General features: G+C 33.6%; 1 protein-coding gene across 2 annotated transcripts in view; it reads left to right on the top strand.

The window, feature by feature from the left end:
• The window catches only part of TPR (translocated promoter region, nuclear basket protein), a 65,958-nt gene that overhangs the window by 20,362 nt on the left and 30,974 nt on the right, over positions 1-14,622 (top strand). For both annotated transcript variants that reach the window (XM_082614219.1, XM_082614220.1), the window contains exons 15-28: positions 930-1,156; positions 1,823-1,986; positions 2,439-2,572; positions 2,661-2,809; positions 3,823-3,985; positions 5,290-5,424; positions 5,936-6,076; positions 7,045-7,210; positions 8,244-8,410; positions 9,396-9,548; positions 9,976-10,092; positions 11,901-12,104; positions 12,219-12,403; positions 12,849-12,996. In XM_082614219.1, the coding sequence (XP_082470345.1) occupies positions 930-1,156; positions 1,823-1,986; positions 2,439-2,572; positions 2,661-2,809; positions 3,823-3,985; positions 5,290-5,424; positions 5,936-6,076; positions 7,045-7,210; positions 8,244-8,410; positions 9,396-9,548; positions 9,976-10,092; positions 11,901-12,104; positions 12,219-12,403; positions 12,849-12,996 (2,253 nt within the window). The remainder of the gene's footprint in view (positions 1-929; positions 1,157-1,822; positions 1,987-2,438; positions 2,573-2,660; positions 2,810-3,822; positions 3,986-5,289; positions 5,425-5,935; positions 6,077-7,044; positions 7,211-8,243; positions 8,411-9,395; positions 9,549-9,975; positions 10,093-11,900; positions 12,105-12,218; positions 12,404-12,848; positions 12,997-14,622) is intronic.

The raw sequence follows: 14,622 nt of genomic DNA on the forward strand, positions 1-14,622 counted from the left end.
TATGTAAGATAGAACTAGCACATATGAAATTCTCATCAACTAAGAAAACCACTCTAGCAGAATTGCAGCCTAGTCATTGTTTTCCCGTGGCTGCTCCCCCTTTTCTTTTCTTTACATGTTTGATAAATTTTCAAATTGAAGGTACTGGTTGTAATAAATGAAGTAATTCAAAGATAAATAAAAGTTTTCTTCCCCCTGCCCAAGCCCCAGAGTTAACAGAATGGTGTTATCCTTTCACCAATGGTGTATTCTTTCACACCTTCTTATACGTACAGATACACAGGAGCATATGTAAACATATGTAAACATTCTTTGTTTTTACTAAAATAAAATCATGCATTTTGTATATGCATCTATAAATGCATTACCCTACCACTTTTTTTTTTTTAACTGAACAGGTTTGGAAATGTAGGTCTGTTTTGTTCATATATTTTACCTTAATTTTTGTGTGTGAGTATACACACATACACACAAACATAGATAAAAATTTTACATAAATGAAATTAACATCTATTTTCCATGCTCCCCTTCTGCCCCACCACATAATACATACATAAGCATGCAAGTGCAAGCATACACACACACACACACACACACACACAATGAGTATATATTTCTGTGTGTTTTATTCGGTCATTGTTTTAGAAAAATGGAACCATGCTTCTGGAATCCGCCTTTTTTTTAAAATAGTAGTTTTCATTATGTACGTCCATAGAAATGAAAAATAAATTTTTTCAATTAAGGTTTTCTTTATTTAGGCCTTAATATCTAAAATGATAAGTTTGATGTTTTGTTTTTCAAGATAATTTAATACTAAGTTGACAGTGTTTGTAAAGTAACATTGTCATTTGAAAATTTTTACTTTTCTTCTAAACATTTCCAGAATCAAAGCCAATACTATTTGATAACATATTAAAACCCTTTTTTAGATTAGAGTGCTTCTGATGGAACTTGAAGAAGCGAGGGGTAACCATGTAATCCGTGATGAGGAAGTAAGCTCTGCTGATATAAGTAGTTCATCTGAAGTAATATCACAGCACCTAGTATCTTACAGAAACATTGAAGAGCTTCAACAGCAAAATCAACGTCTCTTAGTGGCCCTTCGGGAACTTGGGGAAACCAGAGAAAGAGAAGAACAAGAAACAACTTCATCCAAGTAAGCAATAGACTACGTTGGTTTATTTAGCAAACATTTATTGAAACCTTTTGTGTGCCCCTAACAGTGCTGGATATTGGGAATATAGTGATTTAGGAGAAAAAAAAAAAAACAACTGAGCAACAATACCAAAAAAAAAAAAAATTCTACTCTCAGGGACCTCAGTTTGTGGATGAGACTGATAATAGATAAGATAGATAATAAGATCAATAAATAGATAATTTTAGTTCAGTGTGATTAGTGCTGTAATAGATAAGCCTATCCATGGGAGCGTAGGGTATGAGACCCAGCCTAGATTTTAGGGAACAGGCCAGGCTTCATGGAGAAGATATTTAAGGAATTACAGTAAAGAATTTTTTTGGAAAAAATGGTTTTGGTACAAGAGGAGGAAGAATGGCTATGAAAACAAGAAGACTGGAGTTTGGACTCAGTGGAATTGGTTTAATTTTTGCAAACAAATTTTTCAGATGACGTTAGTGAGTGTCTGTATCCTATGTGGTGGGGGTTTTAAAAGTGATTCTTAAAATAGCAGTAGAAGAAAGGATAAGAGAGATGAAAATACTGTGCTTAATGATAGGCGATAAAATGCTTAGTCAATTTGCAATAGAAATTATAACTGCATCTCAATCTCAGTCCTGTGAAATAGACTGATTTCTTTTCCTGCAGAATAACTGAGCTTCAGCTTAAACTTGAGAGCGCCCTCGCTGAACTGGAACAACTCCGTGAATCACGGCGACATCAAATGCAGCTTGTTGATTCCATAGTTCGTCAGCGTGATATGTACCGTATTTTGTTGTCACAGACAACAGGAGTTACCATTCCTTTACAAGGTAGGTTTTTATACGTTATCTTAAAAGTTTCCAAGTATTTTTGGGAAATATTTCTGAAATGTATATTAGGGAATGGATTTTGCAATATAACTAGTATCTACTTTAACAGTGATAACTTCAAATTTGACTACCATATATGAGTGATCATAACACATCATCAATTCTAAAATACATTATTTTAGGTAAGAAAAATGCTGATCATTGTTGAAAAATATGCATCTGAGAGGCAATGAATTACAGTGTTTATTCTGGTTATGTTTTAACATTTAATCTGCAAAAATTACCTTTATTTAACTAGAAGTCTTAAATAACTTTAGTAAGTTGTTTAGTAGGTTCTTTGTGTCATAATTTCTATAATCTTATGATTTCATTTAAATGAGTCAGCTTGTTGATTTTTGGTAATGACGTATTTTGTGAAGAAATGTTACATCATTCTTTTTACGTTTCCGAAGCTTCAAGCTTAGATGATAGTTCTCTTGTGTCAACTCCAAAACGTTCAAGTACATCACAGACTGTTTCCACTCCTACTCCAGTACCTATAATTGAGTCAGCAGAGGCAATAGAAGCCAAGGCTGCCCTTAAACAGGTAAAGACCCCACCTTTACAGCTTTATCTTGGGTCAGGTTTTTTGAGAACATGGAGTATCATCTTCTAATAATTTCTCCAATATTTAGTTGCAGGAAATTTTTGAGAACTACAAAAAAGAAAAGGCAGATAATGAGAAAATGCAGAATGAGCAGCTTGAGAAACTTCAGGAGCAAGTCACAGATTTGCGATCACAAAATACCAAAATTTCTACCCAGCTAGATTTTGCTTCTAAACGGTAAATTTTCTTTTCAAAAATTAAGCCTAAACGGTATACTTAGTTTTCAGTTGAATCAAATTCAAGCATTAATTTGCGATAGTGTTACTTTTTTTGGTGGATTCTGATCCAGGATGAGATGTACAGGGGTTCATTTTTTACTTTTGGTTAATGATTATCCTGGATATTGCTGAGGAGTCAAGGTAGTTGTTTAGTTAAGTTGAAGTTCATGTAAGGCATGTTGCTATTTTTCCTTCCTGAGATTAAAGAAGATACTGTTTCCATAGGACTTAATTATTTTAAGTAAGGAAGATAAGAGAACTGTGAGCAAATTCAGCCTTTTCTAGTCTAGGTAGAAGAGAAGCAGGCTCTAGAGAGTTAATTTTGGGAAAATTCACTTTCTTGGTCACTTACAAAGGAATAATGGTAAATTTCATTCCATAGTTATTACCAGAGCCATTGAATACTTGTTAGTTTATCAAGTTAGGAAAAAACTTATTTCTTTGTATACTACATGGTCAAACTGTTTTTGTAAGTATATGACAAGCAGTTGTCTCTGTACATTCCAACAGTTTGACATCCCAATAAAAGCACCTTTTTTTTCCCTATGTTGATAGCTCTAGCCAGCCATTTTCTAAGCTTTCAAGCACATAAGAAAATAACATGAAGAATTTTACAGAGAAAAAAAAGGGCTGGCAAAAATCCATCACTAACCATGAGTGAATATCTTAAATTGCATACTGTATTGTGATGGGTGTCTCGTGTATCCACATTATATGGCATTATTTTGGATATGATTTAAATACTTGTAAATGAGTAAGATTAAAAAGTTAATTCAGCATGACATACTGTGCTTAATTGAATTTGACTGCTAAATGTGGAATTTAGAAAAAAGAATGAAGATTTTTACATTATTATACAAGCCACTGTTTTCATATTATTAATCATGTAAAATTAAGTTCTTGTGAAAATCAAGGAACTAAACTAGGATATAGTACTTCAGTTGCTTATGGATTTTTTTTTTTTCATATAAGTTATGAAATGCTACAAGATAATGTTGAAGGATATCGTCGAGAAATAACATCCCTACATGAGAGAAATCAGAAACTCACGGCAGCAACTCAAAAGCAGGAACAGATCATCAACACAATGACACAAGATTTGAGAGGAGCTAATGAAAAGCTAGCTGTTGCAGAAGTGAGACCAATTTCCGGCATCTCACTTGAGTTATAAGTTGCATTTGACACTTGTTTTTTAATTATTACTTTGCTTTTACTCGTTGGTGTAATGTAGATATTTGAGGTTTGTGAATTATATGTCCTTATCAGATAGTTTCCAGGCATCCACTTGTCCATCAGATCGGTTGGGTGATTGTTTCTAATAAAACTGGAGAGGGAAAGAAGTTTGTTAGTCGGGACTAAGATTGTCTTACAGATTTTCCATTTCAAAATAAATTTATAAGTCACTGTTGCTCTAGTTACAACAAAGGCAGTGGGTGAATATTTTATCCATTCTTATTTCTAATAAAGGACAGTATAAAAATTGCGTTAGCATTGAATTATATTTCTGAATTTCAATGAATGAAATATAATTGATGAAATGAATGATGAATATAAATGTCAATCAGAAATTGACAGTACTTTCAACTAAATTCTAAATTCTTTGAAGATAAATTTTCATACAATGTTTTACTTTTTAAAAAATTGTCTCTCACAGCTTTTTAATCATTACTTATGAACTAGGTACAGTTGTCCCCCATTTGGCCTATCGAGAAACAGACGCAGAAGCTAAGTAATTTGCCTGTTTTGAGGCCATGATGAGAGATGGTTTGGTTGGGACTTAAAACCTAGCTTTTCTAATTCTGTTGGCTATATTCTTTCATTTTTGTCTTGTACCCATGCCTTTGTGGAGACTAGACAGCAGCACATTTTCAAACTGGTGGAGTAAGTTTTATGATTGATAGATAGTTTTTGACTCATCCTGAAAATATGAATATTTGAGGATATTGATTTTCAGCGAACCCTCCTATATCCCCTGAAACTCAGAGTCTTTACGGGGAAAAAAAGTTTAAATAGATCAGTCAGCACTTTCAAACAGATACTTAGAAACCAAGCTTAGGTTCTAAAACTTGCATAATTTAATAGTATGCAGGTATGACTATAGCACAATTTTTCAGTTTTGCCTCTTACACTCTGGCATTTTAGATTTTTTTATTGTTTGTTTTAAAGTCTGATTTGTTAGAGTAAAGATAGTGTTAGTATTTGTGGTAATTGCAAGATTTTTTCCTTGATCTATTAGTATTTCCAATATTTGCTTCATATTTCAATACGTGAAACTAAGAGTTGTATTTCCTTATATAGTGAAGAGATGTAGTCGTTACTGTTAGTTTCTAACATTAAGAAATATGTAGTAATGAAGAATCATTTTAATTTTATAACTGTGTTATTACATTTGACACATTGCTTTTCAACATTTTTTCTTTAACTTGTATTTGCCTCAAGGTAAGAACAGAAAATTTGAAAAAGGAAAAGGAAATGCTTAAATTGTCAGAAGTTCGTCTTTCTCAGCAAAGAGAATCTTTGTTGGCTGAACAAAGAGGGCAAAACTTGCTGCTAACTAATCTGCAAACAATTCAGGTAACCAAATAAAAAAGGACACATAGAAAAATTAAGTTATATTTGAACAATTTTGACATTGTATTTTCTCAGGTTTCTTAATGAAAATTCATGTCATTTTCATCATGCATTATGATCATTGAATTTGAAGTTTATTAAGACGTCAATATTCTAAATAAAACATTTAAAGAGAACTGACTGAAGCCATGCAATTGGCAGTTTTAATTCTCAGGTCTATATTTATAGAGTCCTGTACAGTTTAATTGTTTACAAGATTAAATCTTTGGTTTATATTCTATAAAACTTCAAGGAATCTGAATGGCCATTGGTAATATGGTTTTTATTTTCCCTATTAAATAGATGTTTTAGTATGGAAAATGTCGAAATACCTTCTTGGTAAATGTTTTAGTTCTTAACCTCTTCATGTAGAAATGAGTTGTATTCCCATAATTTTCTATTGCCTTTGGTTTTTTTTTTGGTGGGGGGGCTTACTTTTTTCTTAAGTATAACCAAAATCTTTTTTTTACCTTAGGGAATATTGGAACGATCTGAAACAGAAACCAAACAAAGGCTTAGTAGCCAGATAGAAAAACTGGAACATGAGATATCCCATCTAAAGAAGAAATTGGAAAATGAGGTGGAACAAAGGCATACACTTACTAGAAATCTAGATGTGAGTCTGTGTTCTGAATTTCTATAGAATGTTTATGTTTAAAAATTAAGCTGGTGTGTAGATAAACTGTCATCTCATGTTGAAGCATAGTTTTGAAGAGATCTCTTACAGACTCTTAAGTTTTTCTTGGCTTTTTGTATGCTTAGTAATTTTTGATTGGGTTTTATCCTATTGGGTGCTGGATATTTCTCTATTTCTATAAATCTTGAGCTTTGTTCTGGAATGCAGTAAAGTTCATTGAAAATAGTTTGATTCTATTGAATATATTTTTTACGATTTATTAAGCAGGCCCAAAGCAGTGCTCAGTTTAGAACTAATTATTCACTGCTACCAAGGCAGTATCTTCCTGACTGCTAGTCCCAGTGCCCAGTGAATTAAGAGCTTTTGCAGTCAGGCTGATGGAAACAGGCATTATTTATTCCTAATAACTCTCTCTGAGCACCACAGAGGCTTCATTCCAGTCTCTTTGGGTGATTCTTTACCCTGTGTACGGTAATTTCATAGACATGCACTGATCACAGTTTTGCTGAATATTCAAGAGGGATCCTGTGCAAATCACAGTACTCTGTGCAGCTCTCTTCTCTCTGATAGTCTGTCTTATGAATTCAAGCTAGCCTTCTTCTACTCTCAGTTCTATGTTCTCAATTCAGGAATCCTGTGGGCCTCATTTCCCTTTCCCTATGCCTTAGCCTGGACACTCTTAAATCAATAAGCTGGGAAATTGTAGGGTTCACCTCTTTTGTTTCTTAACTCAGGTATCACAGTTGTTTTAATGTGTTTTGTCTGGGGTTTTTTGGTTGGTGTTTGTTTTTTTGATTTTGGTTGTTTCAGATGGGGAGGTAAATCTCATCTCTGTTACCCTGTTTTAGCCAGAGTTTTAAAGTTCTGTAAAAAAGATAACTTGAACCTCTAGTTACTTAAGAACTTAAAGGTAAGTGTTTGTAGGGTTAATGTATCTTTTCTTATAGGTTCAACTTTTAGATACAAAGAGACAGCTGGATACTGAGACTAATCTTCATCTTAACACAAAAGAACTGTTAAAAAATGCTCAAAAGGAAATTGCTACATTGAAACAGCACCTCAGTAATGTGGAAGTCCAGCTTGCTTCTCAGTCCTCACAGAGAACTGGTAAAGGTAAATAATTAAGTAGGCTGATAAAAAGTACCTCTTTAGGTTTATAACATATCCTGTAGATAAATAGCCTATTCTTTGTGGATACTAGTAAAAGATTTAAAAAACAAAAAACCTTTATTGTTCATATAGTAAAGCTCAGTTTTCCACTTAGATTAATAAATTTGCAGACTTGGAAGATTCAGAATAGTTGTACATATGGCAGCTGACCAAGATATGCTCTTAGTTTTCCAATTATTGAAACTATTTTACTGATACTTTAAGAATGTTTCTCTTGCGGAGGGTTAATATTTGAATTTTTAACTCTCCCTTTTGAGATGAGGTTACTTGTTGAATTTGTAATGATATGGCTCACTCACAGAAATAATTGATTGGCTTGGGCTCTTTTAGAGCAATATTTCTAATCTTTGCTCATTGATAGCCACGGGTAAAAGATTTGTCTCATTTGTCTCATTTGTCTCATTAGGTTTTGCTTCTCTTTTTCAAATACAAAGCCATTGTGTCCAGATAATCTTTCTACATGGTTTTATTTCTTAATAGAAGAGAAATTTAAAACATAAGTATATATGTGTATATGTGATATATATAGTATATATATAATTATCCAATACTTCTTTCTTGTTATCATATGGTATGAAAACATTGTTTGTAATCTGCAATTTCTTCTTTTTCCATGAATTTTAGAATGAAAATTGCACTAAATGATTAAGGTGTAGTGTTTTGGAATAAACAACATTTAAATAAATTAAGAATGGTAATTTCTGCAAGTAGCTGTCTCAGTTTAGTGGAAATATTATGTATTCTCTTTTTAAGTATCTTTTAAAAAAAAAATGTGTAACAGCAGAGTTCTTTTGAAGAAATAACATACTAACAGTAACCTGTTTTTATTTTGGTATTCAGTATGGGTTGTAATATACTTTCTAGATAGTTAACTACTTATTTCAGCCATAGTACTAACTTCACAGTCAGGATTGATAACAGTCATCTCTCATATCTTTTAAAATGTTAATTTTAAGAAAGCTGTTAAATGTTTTAGGTCAGCCTAGCAACAAAGAAGATGTGGATGACCTTCTGAGTCAGCTAAGGCAGGCAGAAGAGCAGGTGAATGACTTGAAGGAAAGGCTCAAAACAAGCACTAGTAATGTGGAACAGTATCGTGCAATGGTTACTAGTTTGGAAGAGTCCCTCAACAAGGAAAAACAGGTATATACAATTTTGAAATCAGTTTGCATGCACTTATAAACTTTTTTTTTAAAGTTAGATTGTTGCTATGTGTAAGGCACTGTGTAAAAGTATGGATTCAAGTGACATCATTGCACTTACCTCTTAAGAGTGCTTGAGTCTAATAAGCCAAATAAAACAAACAAAAAGATCACACAAAATTTGTGAAACATGGAAAGTGTATTGCTGTAGAAAAGGTATAGATGAAATGTTGATGTGAGTGGGAGGTAGGTGAGATTGTCTTTTGAGTAGGCATAACTTCACAGGAGAGAAGGCATTTGTGTCCAGCCTTGAAAGAAAGCATCATTTGGATAGTTAAAGGTAGGAAGTTATTCCACGTAAAAGGCACCATCAGCCACGATAAAAAGGCTAGTTAGTGTATTGCATTTATGAAGTGAAATAGTGAGGAATATAATTATAAACGTAGTCAAGAGCCAAATGTGAAAGGTTTTCAAGTCATACTAAATTATATGTTTTAAGATTATTGAGGCATTGATTTTTTTCCAACATGTCATAACCAGAATTTGCTTTAATTAGAAAGATGAACGTAATAGATTGGAGGATACGAAGTTTGTTTTGGAGGCTATAGCAATAGACTAGGGCCACATTTTTAAAAGATCCTTTCATGGCTGGCATCATGCAAATCAAAATATGTGGGGAGAAAAACCCCTTTCAGTGGTAGAATGGACAGATTTGGCAAGTGGATATGAAGAATGAGGGGAAAATGAAAACTGGAAATTTCACTTCAAAAGAAAAAAATGACCAGTAAACAGGTAGAGAGGTAAATTATGCATAGTTTTAAGTGATGTTTTTGAACTCTTTAATCAGCATTTGATGGATTTTTTTTTAAATACGAGGCAAACATTAATTTTAGTATTTTTAAAATTTAGTTTAGATTTGGGGAAAGTAACTGTATAATTTTAAATGTGTATATTCTTTGTATCTTATTGTTTGGTTGATGGCGAAGGTGACAGAAGAAGTACATAAGAATATTGAAGTTCGCTTAAAAGAGTCAGCTGAGTTTCAGACACAGCTGGAAAAGAAGTTAATGGAAGTAGAGAAGGAAAAACAGGAACTTCAGGATGACAAGAGAAAAGCCATAGAGAGCATGGAACAACAGGTAAATTAAGTTATTACCATATCAATCACTTTTTCTATGGTAAGAGTTTAAATTCTTTTAACTAGCTCATTATTTACTATTCAGTTCATCTCAACAGATATTGAATGAACACATACCCAACAATTTTAGTTTTATGTTTTACTCTGTACATCTGTACATGTTTCCTTTCGGATATCTAAGACTACTTTATGGTACTAGGTATCAGTGCTGCTTTTTAGAAGCCTCTGCCTAAAAATTGACTTTTGCAGATAGTAATATGGGGTCAACATAGACCTGTAAAATTTGTCCAGTAGATTATATCAGGTTATGACTATTTTAAATTTAGTAAGAAGTCTTTGGGCTACTTGTATTTTGAAAAATCTATCTCCAGTATTTTTAAAGTAAGTTTGCAATTAACTCTGGTTTTAATCTTGTTCTTCTGATTTAGTTATCTGAGTTAAAGAAAACACTCAATAGTGTTCAGAATGAAGTACAAGAAGCTCTTCAGAGAGCAGGCACAGCTTTGAGTAATGAGCAGCAAGCCAGACGGGACTGTCAGGAACAAGTAAGTGTCACTCCTAGAGCCAGTTATTGAGAAGTGAGCTTTGACCTTAGGGAACAGTTCTTGGAGTATATTAATGCATTTTGGGGATTGGTGAATCTTACAAAAATGCAGGTTTATTTCCATTCTTGTGGAACTTGGAATAACATCAGTTGAAAAGTATATAGGTGAAGGCTAAAAGTAAACACAGGTTTCCCCTGCTGTCCAAAAGTAGAAAGTTCCTATGAAGCCGTGTGTAAACTGAAATGGCATTAAGTGAAGAAACAATTATCTTAGGACACATCTTGCTAATGGAAGCACAAAATGAATTGAGGTAAAACACAGATGCTCACAGACACAGTTCAAAGCTATGACAGCTTGATGTTGAGATGCTGAGTGTAGTCTCAGGGAGGGAGCTTGGCAGTGCCTCTCTTGCTACTCAGGGTGCGCACAGCCTCTATAATGGCTCCTGCAAAACAAACGCTGAACACTTTTCACTTTTCTCCTTTTTTGTAAAAGCAAAAATGCTCTTTGGATTTCTTTTGGTTAGCAAAAACAGACGCTAATGTAGGTTTCTCATATAAGCAAAGTGGCATAAAGCAAACTTTCAAAAAGTAGGAGATACCTGTAGAGCAATATCAATTAACAAAACAAAGTTGATAAATGGGAAAAATATAGAAAAATAGGAGTTGGAGATTAAATGTGTACTTGCTTTCACTTGCAAACATTCTTTCACTATTGTAGTCCTTCACTAATTCTAGTTGTAAAGCTGTACTACAGACAAGATAGAGATACTTTTCTCAACAAAACAATTTTAATACCTTTTTAATGCATTACTGAGCTTACACAGATTTCTATACACCACTGTTTATAAGCTTTAAAAGTACAAAACCACATTATTTAAGTATACATACAGCATGCACACACACATATATGTGATACTGCTTTTTATGATTTTGTATGAACAAGAAATGGTAAAACAATTCAGGAAAATGGGGATTATTGAAATGGTAGAATGGGAAGGAAAGACATGTAAGGATATTGGAAACATTCTCATTTTTATGTTTGGTGGTATTAATAGCCATTCGTTGGGTTACTGTTCTTTACTGCTTACATATTGCTTATATACATAACATGTATATGTATCAGGATTACTTTAAAAATGGAATACAGGGGAAAGTGCTTCAGATTGAAGGTAAATTAGACAAAAATGAATTGTGTTTCGCTTATTGCCAAACAGCATAACATTGGAAGTTAGAATCAAAGAATGTATCCATATTTCAGTACTCAAAATAGATTATTTTCATTTCTCTTCATTCACTTTGTGTGTATATATGTATTTTATGTAACTCAGTTATATTTAGTCTTTTTTTCATAAAGGCTGTTCCGAGTTACTATATCATCTTAAGTTTCATTTTGAACAGATGTTTAATATTTCATTAAATAGATACAGTGTGATTTTTTTTAAAAAATTTTTAACATCTTTAATATTAGAGTATAATTGCTTTACAATGGTGTGTTAGTTTCTGCTTTATAACAAAGTGAATCAGTTATGCATATACATATGTCCCCATATCTCTTCCCTCTTGCGTCTCCCTCCCTCCCACCCTCCCTATCCCACCCCTCAAGGTGGTCACAAACCACCAAGCTGATCTCCCTGTGCTGTGCAGCTGCTTCCCACTGCAGTGTGATTTTTAATCATTCTCCTATTTTGGGACATTTAGAGATTGTCTTCACTTTTATTACTTTAAATAATACAATGTACATCTTTTTAAAGACTAGCTTTATGGGTTTTTAATCATCTATGTCGATGGGGAAATAATTCCTTTCAGGCTAAAATAGCTGTGGAAGCTCAGAATAAGTATGAGAGAGAATTGATGCTACATGCTGCTGATGTTGAAGCTCTACAAGCTGCCAAAGAACAGGTTTCCAAAATGGTGTCAGTGCGTCAGCACTTGGAAGAAACAGCCCAGAAAGCAGAATCACAGTTGTTGGAGTGCAAAGCATCTTGGGAGGAAAGAGAGAGAATGTTAAAGGTATTATTGTACATCATAATCATATTGTACATCAGGATGTTTGGAGAATTGAAAGTTTTTTTTTTTTAATGTACATTGGAAAATCTGCTATTATCATAGACTCTTGGCTTATAGGATGAAGTTTCCAAGAGTGTTTCTCGCTGTGAAGATCTAGAAAAACAAAACAGATTACTTCATGATCAGATTGAAAAATTAAGTGACAAAATCGTTGCCTCTATGAAGGAAGGCGTACAAGGTCCATTGAATGTATCTCTCAGTGAAGAAGGAAAATCTCAAGAACAAATCTTAGAAATTCTCAGGTAAATCCAGTATATTCTTAATGCTTTACTTCTGTGGTTAACAACAATTATGAAGTGACACTATAAATGTATAAATTAGACAAGTGGGAGTTATATGATATTTAGGTATAAAGGTCATTTGTCTCTTATTAGTCAACAAACCCACTATCACCCAATTAGTGATCACTTTGGACATTTAGACATATGCCAATTTAAATAAATTAGTTCAAGTTAAATCTAACAGTAAGAACTTGAGTAGGTTCTTTAGAAAATTAATTGCCTTTCGGATTATTTTAAAGATAGAAGCCACTGTCTGTAATAAAATATATCCCCCATTATTTTTTAATGAAAGCATTGTGTAAAAATACTTTTTAAAGTGAATGATTTTTGTCATCTTAAAAATTATCCAAGTTTTGAAATGTTATATTGGCATTTTTCTATTCAAATAAAATACATATTCTTGTAGATTTATACGACGAGAAAAAGAAATTGCTGAAACTAGGTTTGAAGTGGCTCAGGTTGAGAGTCTGCGCTATCGACAAAGGGTTGAACTTTTAGAAAGAGAGCTGCAGGAACTGCAGGATAGTCTAAATGCTGAAAGGGAGAAAGTTCAGGTATGTATCCTAAGCTTTAAGAAAGCACTTGTTAAATCAAGAGATGAGGGCTTCCCTGGTGGTGCAGTGGTTGAGAGTCCGCCTGCCGATGCAGGGGACGCGGGTTCGTGCCCTGGTCCGGTAGGATCCCACGTGCCGTGGAGCGGCTGGGCCCGTGAGCCATGGCCGCTGAGCCTGTGTGTCTGGAGCCTGTGCTCCGCAGCGGGAGAGGCCGCAGCAGTGAGGGGCCCGCATATCGCAAAAAAAAAAAAAAAAAAAAGCAATCAAGAGATGAGCTCATTTCAGTTTCTAATAACATAAAATTTAGTTTGAAATAAGCATTCTTTTTAAAATTCATTAAACATTAGTAAACACTGGCACAATACAGTGGTGAGAGACTAATGGTAACCAGACTGACTGCTTTCAAATTCTAGCTTCACACCATGAGATGTGTGCCTTGGATACATTGTTTAACTTCCTTGTTCTTAAACTTCCTTGTCTGTAATATTGGGGTGATAATAATAGTGAGGATTGAGTTAGTGCACATGAAGCATTTAGAATCATGTCTGGTACACAGTGAGTGCTTAATAAATTTCAGTTATCTTAATTTATTACTGTAGTTTTCATTATAGATTGATAGTCATTTTAGAAAAAAAGGTAGGTTGAAACTGCTACAGAATACTCCTTTCTCATCAGAGGTGCAAAGTGTAGTCAAAACAGTTGACTGAAGGAGAAAAAAAGATGCTTAGTGAATATGTGATCACAACATAAGCTTATTAACTCCTTAGTCCACACTACCACCCGAAGGCTTACTATTGCATAACCTCATTCTGAGGAGATGCAGTAATACAACTCTACATCTGGAAGGAAGGAAATTAAGACCTTGAATCATTTATCTTCTTTTAACTGATAGTTGGAATGGCTGCTAGAGACAAACCATTGAGACAGGGGAAAGTGAATAATTGAACAATTAGATTTATGGGATTTACATTTTCAGACAGAAATTTAAAATTCCAGAGTTATATCCTATTGAGAAAACAACCCAAATTCAAATATATCTCATTATGGAAATAATAAACAGACCCTCTAATTCAATGGAGTTAACAGTTGGAGGAAAAGAGCAGAATCGGGGTTTCTAACAAAGACTGTATATTCTCTCAGTCTCTTCTGCTTTCCTTGCTGTTCCTTTGGGCTGTAGAAAGGCAAATAATACTAGTAGAAAATGCCCAGCTCAACCAACTCTTACATACAGTCAGAGGAGAGTCAAGAAGTAACATACATTATATCAAAAATAATAGAATGTCTACCAAAGATGAACAGTGTAGCATGGCAGTCATGAACCATAGATTTTAAAATGGTGAAGGAATAAAGTAACGTGTGCAAAAGATGGATAACTATACTCATGAGAACAGAAGAAAAGTTCTTCACAAATGAACAAATATTCAGTAAAATTTCTCAGAACCAAAGTGATGAAACAACTGAGTGAAATGAAAAAGAGTTTCTGAAAAGGGGAAAAAACTGAGGATCAAAATAACATTGTTTTAGAACTATTTCAGTTCAGTGTAGCAAGAAAAAAGGATAGATACAGAAAGATCTGGATTGATGTTCTTACCTAATGTAAAAACTATTTGTCAGCAGGATTTGTAG

The sequence above is a fragment of the Mesoplodon mirus genome, assembly GCF_964341445.2.
Source record: "Mesoplodon mirus genome assembly, chromosome: 3".
NCBI classification, from domain to species: Eukaryota; Metazoa; Chordata; class Mammalia; order Artiodactyla; family Ziphiidae; genus Mesoplodon; species Mesoplodon mirus.